This window comes from Protomyctophum bolini (assembly GCF_963924005.1).
Source record: "Protomyctophum bolini genome assembly, chromosome: 7".
Lineage (NCBI taxonomy): Eukaryota > Metazoa > Chordata > Actinopteri > Myctophiformes > Myctophidae > Protomyctophum > Protomyctophum bolini.
The window spans coordinates 13,000,597-13,017,612 of NC_137868.1; the positions used below are offsets into that span (position 1 = coordinate 13,000,597).

At 42.1% G+C, this 17,016-nt stretch overlaps 1 protein-coding gene across 1 annotated transcript; it reads right to left on the reverse strand.

Annotated features, from left to right (window-relative positions):
* Nucleotides 1-7,317: 7,317 nt before the first annotated feature.
* drd2l (dopamine receptor D2 like) lies at nucleotides 7,318-16,758 on the reverse strand (the record flags this gene model as incomplete). The annotated part of the gene is made up of 9 exons (XM_080768188.1): nucleotides 7,318-7,514; nucleotides 7,690-8,044; nucleotides 8,521-8,604; nucleotides 9,147-9,358; nucleotides 11,393-11,529; nucleotides 12,722-12,831; nucleotides 14,981-15,151; nucleotides 15,923-16,113; nucleotides 16,677-16,758. The coding sequence occupies 9 exons, from the start codon at nucleotides 16,756-16,758 to the stop codon at nucleotides 7,318-7,320; spliced, it is 1,539 nt and encodes a 512-aa protein (XP_080624314.1).
* Between the last annotated feature and the right edge of the window lie 258 nt (nucleotides 16,759-17,016).

The following is a 17,016-nucleotide window of genomic DNA, read 5'->3' on the forward strand; positions in this document are numbered from 1 at the left end:
CCAGCTTGATCAATTATATAGTACCTTCAACCTCCAACTGTCTGACCTTTTATATGTAGGCCTACAAATTCTGCACTTTCTCAAATGAAATACCACAATTCCCTAAATCCCTGCTAGCCTTGGATGTTTTAACTTCAGTTGACGATAATGCTACCGTAGAAAGATGGCACATCTATTTATGACCCTATTACCCTTGCCCTATACACATCTTCTACCTTGCTAAATTAAGACAGAATGGGAAATTGAATTAAGTATCAAACTAATAAATAAAATAAAGTTCATCCTGTACCTACAAACACATACATATAAACACATTTGGTTAAACATACTCTGAGTCCACATGGTAGGCTATATAATAGTAGAGCTTAGAAGCTAGAGCTAGTTGGCTGGTGTTATCTACATCAGACTAGGTTACAGTATTGGAAACATGCCGGTCACCTAAGATGGCAGTAGCGATGACCAACATTACGAAGACAGGGATGCCGACAGCCAGCAGGATCTCCAAAGGTGGACAGACATGCTGTGAAGGCTGAACATCTGTAAGAGATAAGAATATACACAGTCATACGATTTACAATATTACAGCATAACTTGACTCATTAAAAAGTATGTAAGGACTTCTATGTTTCAATGTTTGCTGTTACAGTACCTGTACAGTACAGCTGGCGAAAACTAGAGTTCTCAACAGGCCCAAAACATAAGGCCTTGCCCTGTACAGTGTACACTCAAGACACTGACCCCGCTGCCACCCTTAGATCTCCATATGAAGCTGACCTGTTCTGACATTCCATGTGTTGATCTGACCTCATCAAACCCTGTACACTCAAGACACGCCCTATATATGGCCAGTACAGAATTCATTTCATATGTTGATCTGACCCCTCATGCCAAAGTGCCAGCACTCGCCCAGCAGTCTGCCGTCACTCAGGCGGATGCGTGCACGCGACCTCTGCCCCTCAGAGCGTCCTACTGGTGATAATGGTGAGAAACATGGTATGCTATGGATTTGAAATATACACATTGAAATACTTACTACCTTTCCTTCTATCCTGTATAAAATTAACTCTGTATACAAATTAACTCTGACACTCAAATTACTTGCACTATTATAATTAGAACATGTGCTATCAATCTGTTTATATAGAGAAGATGCATGTCATTGTCAACAACTTGAACTGTTGAACAGTTGTATGAAAGTGTCCATTGCATTTATAGTGAGAATAGAGGTTATGCGGCGTGACATCATCATCAAACCTGGAAGTTATGCAGGAATGTCTACTGAGTGCCAAAAAACTACTTTCTGGCCTTGACAGCCCATACATCCACACAGAAGTCCTATCTGATTGCATTAAACAACGTTAAACAATGTTAAACTCACTTTGCATGTTGCTTTGCCACTCGATTTGCCACTCGATGTGCCATTCACTTTAAGCACATACCCTCTATACTACAAAAATCAAGTTATATGGCCCAGACGGTTCGCTCAACTGTCTGGGGACCTAGGCTGCCGAGCCAGCCGGACGGAGTGGTTCGACTCCACACTGGCTTCAGAGGTCTAGACTGGAATAATTTCAACACTCATCTGAGCATGGACTTTCAAAAATGTCCCCACAATTATAAAGTGAAATATGGTATTGTTTGTTTGGGGCCAGACAAACATTGTGCTTTTTAACAAGGGGAGGTTGGAGGCAGCTTTGATGTGAGCTCTGAATGAGGTCCATACACATGCATCATGAAGTTAGCTGTTGCCCAAAAAGGCAACATGGCGGCATGCAGAACTTATCTGAAGCATTTCAACACCTTATGGACAACCTGACGATGTGGCGATATTATAGATGTATAGAAACTTGTGATTGTATTATGCATATACATATTGTTTTTACATACAATACATACAATGCAAAGGAACTGCAAAAGGAAATGAGGGTTTACAGTGTATGTAAATCTGGTAAGTAAAGCATCTTTTCTCTGAAATATATACAGGTTCCCTGATGAAATCGGCATTAAGCATAGCTCAACTATAAGAGCAGAGGGTCAAATTTAGTGCAGAATCCCCGGAACAGTTTGGCCACACACCCACACTACCAGTTGCCATACTACAGTATCCTACAGGTATATCCATCAGCCTCGGTTTTACCATTCAGTTACTGTATACCTGGTTGCTGATCAGGAGGATCTTTGGGTAATGTAAACCCAACCAATCCCTCCTCTACTGGGATCCCTCCAGATGACTTCCTTTGCTGAACATCTTGAGGATTGTCACTGTCGGGAGTTGGTGAGAGTTTGACATTTGGATCTGGGCACGGCATGAGCATGTCTGAGGCACCAGGGTTTGAAGCTGCTGTGTCTGGAGTGTCAGCCTCCGGGCTGACCTCAGAAAAAGATGATAGGTCAGGGTATAATCTTTCACGATGGCCACCATCTGCCCATTGCTGTATGGCAGGACCAAAGTGGGGCATGAGTGTGAGGAGAGTGGCAGGGGTGATGGATGACACAGCCATCACTTTGGAACTAGCAGGCGCTTGAGGAGATGATGACGACCAATGTTCGAGGCTTGGGTAAAGCGAGGTAACGGCTGGCTGTGGTGTAGTGGCGCTGTGGCTCCCAGTCTGGTCTGATGAAAGCGTCCATGTCAAGTTGGAAGTAAGGACACAGCCATCAGAGGGTGTGGGGGGAGTCACGGTGGACACATCATTGAGGTGCTCCTGGGGTTGAAGGTGTGTTGCCTGGGCATTGTGTGTGGGACTTGGAGTAGCACTCTGGCATGGCTCTCCAGAAGACCCACTGGCTATTAGATGTGGCTGAACTGGAAGGAAGGCCTCAGAGGCATTGTCCGAGCCTGAAATGCCAGCACTGGAAATGGGAGATGTAGTTCCCTGCACAAAGAAACAGGTGTAAGTCGAGCTTTGTTTGTGACCGAACTGAATTGTTGGAGACATACTTTTAACCCCTAATTTACAGTAACTTTTTATTTATTTATTTATTTAGGTAGTGGCTCTTACCCACAATGAATTGTGCGAACATGCAGAGGCGACATAAATCCTGGTTGTTAAATGTTTGGTGTTATGTTAGAGATGGTTAAGTTTAGGTATTTGGTTAAAATATTTGCATTTAGGCATTATGTTAGAGATAGTTAAGTTACTGGCATGTGGTTGGTGTGGTTAGGGGTTTAGGAGGGCTGTTAGCCAATGATATTGCGTGATCACAAATTGCAGGATTCAAGGCTTGTTGAAATTGAAAATGTACACTAGTTCAGAAACCACATGTGTCAGTATCAATGAAAGAGTAGTTGCAAAGAGGATAACAGTCCCTTACACCATGTTTAAAACACTATCTGAATGATATTAAACAGATATACTTTGCTTAAATGTGATGTATGAGGCAATAACTATTCCAGGTTTATTTGTAATTATAGTAGGCCAATAGGCTAAAATTAATTAAATTGTCAAATGTTGATTTGATGAGCCACAGTTGCATTATTGAATAAGAAAAAGGATACCTTATACTTCATCACTATCATAATTGACAATCATGGGCTATATATTTTGAATAGCTCTTACCTGAATGTCAGCCATGGTGTTTGTTATGTGGCGATTTGAGGGATTGTATAAGTGAGTCTTCTCTCCTTAGTACATCAATCACAGTAACCACCTTCACAGAATTGCCAGCAATTTCACCAATCAATAATCTGTCGGTAACAAGGTTCCAAAAGACTCCTCCTGCCCCGATGCATCTTTTATCCAAGGACATCTATTCTGTCACCACAAATCGATCTTTTCTCCAGCTATTGTCACTTTTTGTAACCTTTTTCCTGTACCTCCACACACCCTCCCCTCCACAGTTAACACATTTTGTCTTTGCATTATCCAGCCACTACACTCCCACTCTTACTTCTATAGCGGAACTCCTTCATCTCTCTATACTGTGATCATGGTCTGTGGTAAACGCTAGTGTTCAGGGCAGTAATGGATACGTGTGTCGACTGGGACCCATGAAATATGCATGGTGATAATAGTGAGCCTGGGTCAGAGTTTAACAACAGAGGGTAATATATAAATAATGGGTCACTCCCACTCAACCTTATACAGCAGCTACATAATGTGCACACAGACTGGCACACACACACACACACACACACACACACACACACACACACACACACACACACACACACACACACACACAGCAGAGAGATAGAGAGACAGGAGAGTTTAGAGCGCCTGTACATGAACACAGCTATGTGCAGACAATAAATAGCCTATACCTGCAAGCAAATACAATATGCTTGGAATGTATACCTTAATTATCACATCACACCCCTATTGTAAAAACAAAGACGCCTAATTGTGTGGGTGTGTGTATACCTGTGTATGTGTGTCATGTTTCCCTCAGCCAGGACATTTTCATGCCATGTTCATCCTATCATGTTACAGTATGGTATGGCTGCCCAGTAACTGTAGACAGAGAGAGCCTTCCTCTATACACCTTCATCATCTACAACTGCTCCAACGTGCCCCAAAACACACACACACACACACACACACACACACACACACACACACACACACACACACACACACACACACACACACACACACACACACACACACACACACACACACACACACACACACACACACACACGCACACACACACACACACACACACACACACACAGATAGCGCTTGGTGTCTCCCTGCTCATATCAATTTCCAACCCTTGTTGCAAAGCTGACTGATCTTTTGGTCCCTCCCAGCAATAAACTCTGACAGTGTTCAAATTTCAACATTAAATAAATTACTGTATTGGTTTATGTTGCCATAGCGGCCAAAGGGAGTGTGGATTTTGTTTCGGTGGTGATCAGGATTAGTAAGGATGGCACGTTAGGTGCACATGCAGCACATTTATACTATACATTACACAGCACGCATGCACGCACAGACAGACAGACACACACACTACTGTATGTGTACGGTATGTTAATCGGTGGGAAATCCCATTTATCTGTCACTGAAGACTTTTATAACAATGATATTTTAGGACATTTTAACAATTTCCTTCAGTTTGTCATGATATTCGCTACATGGGTTTGTCAAACTAGGGTCTCAAATATAATATAAGATAAAACTTTATTGATCACAGAGGGAAATCCAGGCGTCATAACAGCGACAGCAGTGAGAATGAAACAGGAGGCGCAGTACAGGAAAGAGACAAAACCAAGATTTAGAAAGTAAAGATTAGATGAAATAAAATACTGAGGTGCTGGCCCAAGATATACTGAACTGGATCTCTGAATGTGTGAACCAGTGAACATTATGTACAATGTATCAATAAATATCTATGTGAAGTGAATATATATCTATCACTATATATCTATCACAAGTGAATATATGAATGAATATTATACAATACAAAATTAGTAGATATAGATATAGGCATGGTCTATTAAAAGTACCATATCACCACTGAGCATATAAGAATGAATATGCATTGTCTGTCTACAATGAATATGATAATTAATATAAATTTCCAGTAAACATAATGCATAGCTTATTTGGGAATGAATAACTGGAACCAAAACTGCGTGTGTGGCCATAATGAAATACATGGTGAAAGTGATAGTTAATAAATTATAGCATAGTTTATTATTACAATGATCAATTTAATTAAAAATAATAATAATTCTGTCTAACTGTTAATAAAGTATTCAATCAATCAATCAATCAAAATCTTTGCTCGAAAGTAGTAATGCCTTAACATACAAACATGACATTGAAATACTCTTCCCTGTCTGCCTGATGATCCTCATGGATCTTTCAAAAATGTGGACGGAGATGCAGCCTTTTAGTTGTTGTCTTTTTTCCGTGACAATGTCCCAGCCATCTGAGAAAGGCAGGCACATACAAATGAATAATCCCATGCTGTTACAGCCAACAGAAAGAAAGTCTGACATTCATTATGTGCAGTCCCTCAGTTGATGTATACACTAGTAGAGGCATAGTGTCAACATATTGTCTCTCATCATTAGATGACACACATGCACGCACGCACACACGCACGATGATGTAACCTCTTTCACCTATTCTATGTATTCCAGTGTCGTCATCCTCTGTCTCCTTTCACTCCTTCATATTGTTGCTGTCAGGCAGAAACCAGTTATCTACATTTTTCTACTATTGTTTTTTTAAATATAAATCAGTGCTATTGAGCACCCTTTATGTCTGTGTGTGGGTTTTACAAATATTGAACCAATGAAAAGTATTAAAAAGCACTTCTGACTAAACTAACTAACTAACTAACTCCATTGGGTCCTCAAAGTGTCACTCAAACCACCTAAAGTGCTTGACAGAGTCGAACGTAAGGTGATCTCGCTCCGTCGGGTTGAGATCTGGTAAGGCCTAACTCCGACTTTGAAGCTCCCTCCATGGGCGTAGCTTGGAATGGCCCCAGGGGGGGCAATAGCCCCTAAAAATGTGTTATTTAAGACAGCAGCACGCACACACACACACACACACACACACACACACACACACACACACTGATGACACACACACGCACTATAGCCGTACAGCGAGTCATCATGTCATGATAAGAGAGATGATTACAAACTATAGTCAGAAGCACACCACAAGTTACAACAACAACCCGCATTGACAGGACACTGCAATCCTGCAAGTTTGTTTATTACCGATTGCTTGCTGCAGTGTTGCCTTATAGTTAACTTTCTAAGTTAGAAAACTACGCAAGTAAGTAGGCTAGTTAATTGCAGAGGGGTGGGCTGGCGGGGGCATCTTTGTAATATGTCTCGAATGTCCACACAGTGATTATAATCAAAATAGTAAAGTTTACTGAAAAGCTTCGGCAACAACACAGCAGCATGTATACATAGAGTCACAACAACTCACGTTAGTCACCCAGAGACGACCTGCTTTACAGCAGATTCGTAACCATAGTGATGCCGGTCTCTTAAAGCAGGGGTACTCAACCCGTGGGTCGCGACCCCAAGGGGGGTTCGCTTTTTTTTAAATTCGCCATGGTTCCTTCCTGTTTGGAGATAGTCCAATATTGGCACAAAATCATAACTTACTTTCATCCACTGTTTGCCTATGTTGTGATATCAGTCCAATTGATGTGCCCATATATCAGTCCAACCAGCAACAAATGGGTGCGAAGATGGGCGGGACCAAAGTTATTGTAAATTATCATGTATTTTCTATGTATTCTCATTTTTTTTACTCACTCATTCGTTCATCCCTGTGATTTTAATATCGGTCCACCGGCAGTCCCCTCTCCTCCTGCCCCTTTTCTTTGTCTCTCTCAACAGTGGAGAATTTTAATGAAGGCTTTTCGGAATTCGATGTTGAAGGTGGTGTAAATGACAGGGTTGACCGCACTGTTGAGGTAGCCCAGCCAGGTGACGGCACTGTAGAGCGAGGGGGAAATGCAACAGCTTCCACAGTGAGCCTTCAGCACGTGGGTCAAGAAGAAAGGCAGCCAGCAGATGATGAACACGCCTGGGAGGGTGGGCATAAAGAACACACAAAGAGGATTGAGTGTTGAACCACTTTCAAACTGGGCGTCTCTATATCAGTCACATAACGTGAACATTTTCAAAGGAGGTTGCTGTATTTGAGGATGAACAAATAACGAATACATTATTTCACAGTTCCATCCTTCTATTTTCCTCACCCAGCACAATAGCCAGCATTTGTGTCGCCTTCCTCTCCTTCTGCTGTGACAGCCGTCCTCTCACCCTCTCCTTGGTGATTCCACCTTTGTCCCTGTCCCTGTGCCGGTCCCTCCATCCCTCACGGCCCCTCATGCCATCCTCCAGGGTGGCGGGGCGAGGCATTAGGGCCGATCTGTTCACGGTTGGGGGTGGGGCCGGGGTCGGCCCCACTGAGATGGACAGGGAGATTCTGGCTCGTCCCAAGTGGAAGGCCGGTGGGGGGGCCGGGTGAAGGGCCAGGCTCTCCTCCCCCTGGGACAGGAGTCGCCCCGGCTCTATCTCCAGGGGGTGCACCACCGCCTCCTTCACCAGCGTCTGGAAGGCAACGAGGGGAGGGGGCGTCAGGGAAAGGGGAGTAGATCACCTTGGTAAGTGGAAGCACAAGTCAAAAGCAGAGGCATGCCCATTTTAAATGAGAAGAAGAGGGTGCTCAGGCATGGTAATCTTGTCCTTAGACTGAGTGTTGCTTAACTAAAAGGTCTTTGGTGTAACCCTTCCAAGAAAATGTCCATTACCATAACCACGTACTTTCAACCTGGCACTATGTGAACATTGAGCAAAACAATGAATGACTTACTTACTACTTAGTACATATGGATAAGAGCATAATTAAAAGCATTGTCAGAGAGGATGGATGAATGGACAGCCATGTGCATGACTGAGTATTTACAACATCAAATGTCATTATAATTTATGATGAAGGTTCTTGAAAGACTAGCTGCCCTTTTCCGTATAACTATTCCTTTGTGAAGCCATTTCTTCGACGGTAGAAGAGTACTCAAGACACTCACCACTTTCTTGCGTTGCGGGGCAGCAGTGGGTGGTCTGAGAATCATGGTGCACAGCTTCACATCCTCTGGGTGTGTACACTTATTCTGACAGGGAACAATAGGAGCGATCTCATGCAAGTGCTCTACAGGGACGCAAAACTTACAAGTCAACGTGACTTAATGGATGTCAAGAGAAAGGCTAACACAAAGTGATTTATTAACAGTGGTGGAAGTGAAGTACATTTACTTGACTTACTGTACTTATTGTGTGTATAACCTTTGAGTATCTGTACTTTACTTGAGTATTTGTATTTTTGGATACTAATGACTTTCACTCCACTACATTTCAAAGACAAATATTGAACTTTTGACTCCACTCCAAGACCTTATGAATTAATCACATATGCACATATGCCACAAAACCCTTTACTGAATGCCAGAAAATTGAGGATGCCACAAGTGATTAGCCCTTTGGGGCTCAAGAGCTAATATTGGACCGGAGGCGAAAACGCGAGGACAGAAAAGTCCTCATTCCTCAATATGATGATGTATGATGTAAGAGCGCCCTCACTAGTCACTACACACAGGTGTGATTTTCAAGAATCATCTATGGCTACCCTTGTTTGCAGAGAATTTTCAGGGGTCACCTTCCTGTGCCGTTGCCCCTCTGCTGCCTCTCCCTGTGGGTGCAGGCTGTGTCTGCGAGGCGGGGCGGTGCGTCGGCCACGCCTGCGTAGCACCACACAGATCTGTGCATAAACCAGCAATGTCACGATGAAGGGAACGTAGAATGAGGCCACCGAGGAGTACACCACAAAGGCTGGGTCTGCGAGGCTGCATTTGGTCCCCTCCCGGCTTGCTGGTGAAGGAAAAATATGAGGACTTGTTAGGGAAAATACAAAGTACAGGTTAGTGAGTTGAGGAGTCTCCTTTCCTCCAGGGATGGGGGACAGAGAGCTATTGACTTTGAATAGCCAATTATGCTAAAAAGAAATCCCCCACAGGTTAGTTAGTTACTATATACTCTATACTTTGACTTTCCCTGAAACAGATTGGTTCATCCCGAATCGATTTGTGAATTTCGGCTTCTTCTTATGAAATAAATCTCTTATTAACATTGCAGTCAATACCGAAAGCTTGCCTATTCCCCGACAGACTGTTGGAAAGTGGACTAATTAAAAGGAACAGATTAAAGTAGGGAAAGTCGCCAATAGTTATGTTTAATTGTGTAAAGTTCCACCATCATTAGCTGGGTCTTGATCAAAGACATTAGTTCTTAAGTTCCCACATGAAAGGGATTGAAGGGAACAAATATTTGAAAGGCATACAGGCTCCCAAGTCAAACCGCAGAACACTTGATAGCTCATTAAACACACAGCCAATACATTAGTACAGAATCTCTTATTGGCACTCCACCTCCTTCAAGAACTTCCTTTTACCATACAGGTTATGCAGAAAGGTTTGAACCACATGAACCCTAGCATCCCCTATTCTGGAGCAAAGAAGGGAGCCTAGTATAAATCCCTGCGGGACTTTGGTCAATAAAGTATAGGGTTTAAAACGATTCATTCATCTTCAGAGGAGCTATACCTTTCTGTCCAAAATGTTCGTACGAGCAAAGCATCTTTTAATTGAATGAATTGTCTACGTTTTAGCATACATTTTGATGTACCCATCCTTTGCCATATTTGGTGAATATATATTACATCTCATCACTTGCTAGCCACTTCAGATCAAGTGGTTGCTTTTCCGCTCGACGGAAACACACACACGCACATGCACGCACACGCACGCACGCACGCACACACACACACACACACACACACACACACACACACACACACACTGCAATTGCCTTCATTAAGGAAGGGGCTTAGACACTGAAAACCACACTGCAATTGCATTCATTAAGGAAGGGGCTTAGACACTGAGAGCCTCAGCTATCACTTGGTGCTTTGTGACACAACTCTTCAAGTGAGATGAGGTAAATCAAGGATTATGTGTGCCCACTTGTCCACCGAGCGTCACAGACACAGGGTCTGCTTTTACAGACATCAGGCATGTCTTTCAGAGGACACCTGTTCTACTGATAGGTGAGGAGCAAAGCATATGGAGCCAAGATATGTTACTGAACACTCCACTCCATATATCTGTGCTTAGAAACATATTATAGGGCTCTAAATTGCCACACAGTTAGGCATCTCGAGTGAACAGATGTATAGGATTGATTATTAATTTAGTCTCTCACCAACAGATGATAATTCAATTCAGAGCCAGCTGGGCCAGCATATTGTTGATGGCCATGTGCATGTTATGCCTGCATGTTTATGACTGAGTACATCCCCAGTTTTATAAGTAGGCTATGTATAGTCTTGAATGCCAGGTCCCTTTTTTTTTAAAGATTTGCCTTTATTGATAGTATCAAGTGAAGAAAAGACAGGAAAGAGGGAGAAAGAGAAGGGGACAGACATGCAGCAAAGGTTGTCATGAACTGGACTCAAACACGTGACGCACTGTCAGGCCAAAGCCTATATGTGACATGCGCCTGGACCACTTCGCCAGCAGGCGCCCCGAATGCCAGGTCCTTAAACGGCACATTAGTATTGTAGATCGGCTATTTTCGTCAACAAAATAGGGTTTAAGTGTTTTTTAATATAACTGACTCAGGAATATGCATGACGGCTACAGCGTTTCTTCATGGGTATTATTGTGTTTAAAGGGGAAAATTGTGTTTAGGGTTAGTCTAGACTCTAGCCCCTAATGTGCCTATCCCTAACCTCACAAAAAATACGCCTGAACCGAACCTCAAAACCATGCTTATCCCAGGCAAAACACCCTGAAAAGAGGGACTCCCGTGCATGCATGAATGTCAGCTGGATGGAGCTGCCTCTACCGGTGTTATTGAGTCCAAACAGAAGAGGGCAGGATATGGCAAAGGAGAGGAACCACACCACAGCAATCATCACTGTCACTCTCCTCCTCGAGCTGTATCTGGTGTTATACAGCAAGGGCATGGCCACCGCTGTGTATCTGTAAGAGCACGCACACGCACACACACACACACACACACACACACACACACACACACACACACACACACACACACACACACACACACACACACACACACACACACACACACACACACACACACACACACACACACACACACACACACACACACACACACACACACACACACACACACACACACACACACTGTTGTGAGGACAACATTTTAGGATGGCAATTTTATGAATGGAATTTAAAAATATATATTTGTTTTACCATAACCATAAGCATAAAGTTGAAAGATAGCTGCGTTGTGAGCTTATAGATACCTTGTCTATTTCCTGGCAGCACGTAACTACGTATAAATCCAACACTAACCCCTAAACCTAACTTCTAAATATGTAATCATAACCTGAATATTTCCTTAATTGTAAGCCTAACTAGATTTTTGCAAATTTGTAACCAATGAAAAGTATTAACAAGAATGTGTGACTATAATGACTATAATCCCATGATCCATTGGATCCTTTCCTGAAAAGTAATGGGTTTTGGACATGCAAGGGTTCCATTTTTCCTCCTCAGCCATGTGAAAAACATGGACAAAAGCTGCCATTCGTGGTTCAGCCTGATAGTGAAAACTGAAAACACTGCAGGTGTCTTCACAACAAATACCCATTACCAGCAGCACCCAAAATGTTACTGTGGTTAAAGCACAGGTGTGAACAGTTCTCTGTAGGAAAACAACATTTTAATGAGTAAGAGAAGGCAGAGGGTTAGGGACAGGGACCAACAGAGTTAGAGGGGCTAATGGCTTTACCCAATGGACCATACTCATTCCACTCAATTTCCTATTTACATTAGATTTGATTAGATGTCTTTATTATCCACAAGGGAACATTGTTTTGCTCAGGTCAATGCATTCAGGACAATATAGAAATACAATAAAACACCCAGCAAAGTACTAGTAAAATAATTCTAATTTAAAAGGTATATTAATTGGCCCGCCACCACTTTACTACTGGTTAAAACAGCAGAGCAACAGGTATCCGTTTCATTAAGTCCTTCACAGGGAAACCTGAATTCCCTTTTGCTGAGAGAAGGATATATCATTTCACCTTGCAACCCAATCAATAAAAACAATAAAAGCTAAGACGAGATGGGAAGGGGAAGAAAAGATTGAGGAACAATGACCCAGAGCCACGCTGCATACCTGTCGATGCTGATGGCACAGAGGTTGAGGATACTGGCTGTGCACATCATGACATCCAAGGTCAACAGAATGTCACAGTGGATGAGGCTGAAGCGCCACTCTCCCACCACCTGCAAATAAACCAACAACACCCGCCATATGAACAGGAGCTTGTGAAACACATGGCAACACATTCCACTCAGGGATGTGCACACATAGACATAATTGACATCATTGCCCTTTTACCTGTCTGTAAAACAGACAGGTCCTTCACATGGACATGCCATTTAATACCTCTATGGACATTATTTATTATTGTAGTCCAACTTAATTATTTATTATAGTCTTGCTATAGGGTTGGAAGTTTTTTAAATGGTAGATTTATTTTTTAGCTTTAGCCCTCTTGTCCTGTTTTACTGCTCACTTCTGTGGGGCTGACCTACGTACATTTCACTAGATACTACTTTTTTAATATATATGTGACAAATAAAGATTGATTGATTGAATTGCCCTTTCCAGACCACGAATGCAGCGTTTACTTTTTTACTACAAAGAAATGCAAATGCCACTCCTTTCCATGCCATACCGGAAGGCAGCATTCAGGAGAATTGCTTTTTTTCGGAAGTATTTTGCGTTGAACAAATTTGTTTAGAAATCCATCTCCACTAGCTAAAGAGTGCTGGGTTGCGCCCCGAAAATAGCTGATCTACATCTTGTAGATCTGCTATTTTCGCTATTTGTGTCCAAAAGTGCCCTCTTACGGGATTTCAGACCCTGCCCCTCTAAGACTCTCTGCACGTCCCTGGTTCCACTTCCCAATAATAATGCCACTTTCATGTAGGTGTAAACACTAAACAGTACTTGCTATAAACACCTGTAATTGAGAAATAAATAAATAAATAACGCACTGTACAAATCATGACAGATCAATCATATGCTGAAAATAGCCGCAAATAGCTGCATGCGATGCGTTGTGATCGTGTAGATCTGCTATTTTCAGAGCGCAACACCTGAGAGCAACCAAACATAAAATGACTCGTCTTTTAGTTCTGCTAGATTTCTTCTAGCCTAATATTAGCCCCTCTTGTTGATGAAATTGTCAATATATTTAGTCTTAGTTTTAGTCATCAGTGAAGAAAGGTATAGTCGACGAACATTTTTTCCATAGTTTTCATGGTGTAAAGTAACTACCCCATTGGCCATTTTCACATTGGAAATATGCTAAAATACACGGTGGAATTATAATCAGGGACTTGACTATTTGACATTCAATGTTATTTTTCTTGAAAAAATGGGGGTCGTCTTATATTCGGGACAATACGGTAGTTTTACAAAACGGTACATTTACATTTAAGTACTATACTATAATATTTAGGTACATTTTTACTGGAGTATTTCCAATTTCAGCACTTTTACTTCTACTCAAAGGCAAATATTGTACTTTTACTCCACTACAATTATTTGAAGTTTTTAGTTACTAGTTAGTTACTTATAGATTTTGATTAATATTACAAAACATGCATTGACCACTTCAGACATATATAAGTTTTGGCCACTTGAAAATAGCCAATCTACAAGCTCACAATGCGCTTGTAGATCTGCTAAAAGATTTTATACTGAAAAACTTTATTAGAAAACTTGTGAAATGGGACATTCTGCAGAATGAGTACTTTCTTCTTTTGGTACTTTAGTACATTTTGACACGGATACATTTGTACAGTACCTTTACTCAAGTAAATTTTAAATTCCGGACTTTTACTTGTAACAGAGTATAAGTATAGGCTACTTCTACATTGCAGTATTGGTACTTTTACTTAAGTAAAGGAAAATGTGAGTACTTTTTCCACCACTGATTTAGTGAAAGGAAATCAACAGTGCACCTCTAGGTAGATCCCCATGGTTAGATTAACCCATTTAGACCTGAGGCCGATTTTTTTTTAAATACAGTTTTCTGAAAAAACAATGTTTCTATATCTGTGGTTCTCAAAGTATTTCATGTCAAGGTCCCCAAAAATTATATGTATTTGGCCGCCGACCCCCATCTGAAAATATGTTGTTCCAGGGAGCGCCCCCGGAAGCAAAGATTTGAGTTAAAACGTTTGCTCTAAAATAATATATATTCAAAGATTTGCGCCACATTTTCACGAATTTTCTAAAATAGCAGATCTACAAGCTCGTAGCGCGGCACTCAGTGCTGCGCATTGAGCTTGTAAATCTGCTATTTTACAACAAGTATAAAATAAAGCATAAAACACCATAAGGGGTTCCCGTCAACAGTACCTCTAGGTAGACGCCCCAGGGCATGACCAGAGTGGCCAGCAGCAGGTCGGAAACGGCCAGAGAGACGATGAGGTAGTTGGTGGTGGTCTGCAGGGCACGCTCCCGCGACACCGCCACGCACACCAGCACGTTGCCAAACACCACGCAGAAGATGAGCAGCACCAATAGCACCTGTCATCATCGCAGGAATATGCAACTTTACTTCAGTACTACAAAATGGGTAGAGGGTAGAGTGAAATTAATCAGTGCATTTATTATACAAAACAAATCACTCCCGTGTGAAGTGAGGGACGATTCAGACTCCTATTTTACCGCTGTTTCGGCGCTGTAGTGCCGAAATGATTTCGGCTCGTCAGAAATTTTCAGTATCACCGAAGAGATGACTTTAGGACGATACCCGCCCCCACGAACCTCAAATGATGTCACATTGTAGGTTCTACAGCACCGAACCGACTTTTATTCGGCTCTAAAATAGGAGTATGAATTGGCCCTTATACATCATCTCATTCTGGCCAATCACAATTTGCGTCCTTGCCTTCGTCTTCAATTCAGTTTGTGTTTACGTAATGTTTGTGTTGGGACAATGACGGAAAACTAGCCATGTTTGTATTTACACAAACCCTCAAAGCTGGACATAGGAGGTGCTAGTGGCCCTCAAAAATGAGAGCTCTCGGAGACTACACCATGGAAATGCATTGTCGACTTTTATACAAAAACAGACGGACAAATAGCTGGAGGTGTGGTTAGTTAACAGTCATACATGGTACTATTTAGAAATATTTATTCTGACAGGCTACCAACAGGTGAGAACATGTGAGTTCTAAATAGACCTACAGAGTGGGCAAATTTCCTTTCAGTGGAAGGCCTATAATATAGGCCTAACCTTATAGTTAACAATAATCATGGAACAGTGTAGTATTGTCATATAATTCCATTACACACCGCATAGAAGTTGTACGGGGGCGAGGGGAGAGGTGGCACGCTGGAGCAGTTGGACGAGGAGGATGATGCAGAGAAGGAGAGAGGGGAGGAAGAGGAAAGGGAAGGTGGCTCGTGGGCCAGGGGGGAGAAGAGAAAGGTCCCATTTGTCTCGTTGAGCAAAGACATGGCTTCGCTCCCTGGACTGGAACACTCTGGACAGAAAAGAAGACAGGAATTGTAATTTAAACATTTATTTCTACATAATATATATTCTTTACAAATAGGCCTATTAATGTTATATTATCATTAAAATTGTAGTTTTTGCCAATTTGCTGGGGGCCCACTTGCAAGGCCCTTATTTGTGGCCCACTGAGAATCACTGCTGTATACTGTATTCAGTAGAAAAGCAATACAAACTACTGCCAACTTGGGCAGGGGATATAACTAAACTGTAAGTACAGCTGCAGGACTATTTTTTAAACGTATACAGGAATCACTCCCACAGATATGCGTTATCTGATCAATGCTTTTCCAGGATTCAGTAACAATGACAGGGGAGGATCAATGCTTTTCCAGGATTCAGTAACAATGACAGGGGAGGATCAATGCTTTTCCAGGATTAGTAACAATGACAGGGGAGGATCAATGCTTTTCCAGGATTTAGTAACAATGACAGGGGAGGAGACACACATAGCGCAGCTGATCATAATGAAGGCATGACTGATTATCCCTCCCCCATTGGTCATGCATTCCCACTCACAGTAATCAAACATGCCAGTGGGACAGATGGTGAGTCCCTTGGACGTTTCCCATCTCACCAGCAAGTTCTGCAGGATCAGCACCTTGGAGAGCGACATTGGTCTTCAACATTACTTTGTCTTGTGAAAATATCAGATCTACTTGGACTTCTGGTGTAAGCTCCAACATGGAGAGGCTTCACTGACAACTGACTTAAATCATTTCAACTTTTTCATCCATAGTACATGATTGATACATTAAGTGTGCCTATGTGTTTACATTTACAGTATGGATTCCAAACCAGACAATGCATAATACCCATTACATACCTGTAGTTGCCATTAGGCCCATTACAGTCACTTTATTTAACAGTTTTC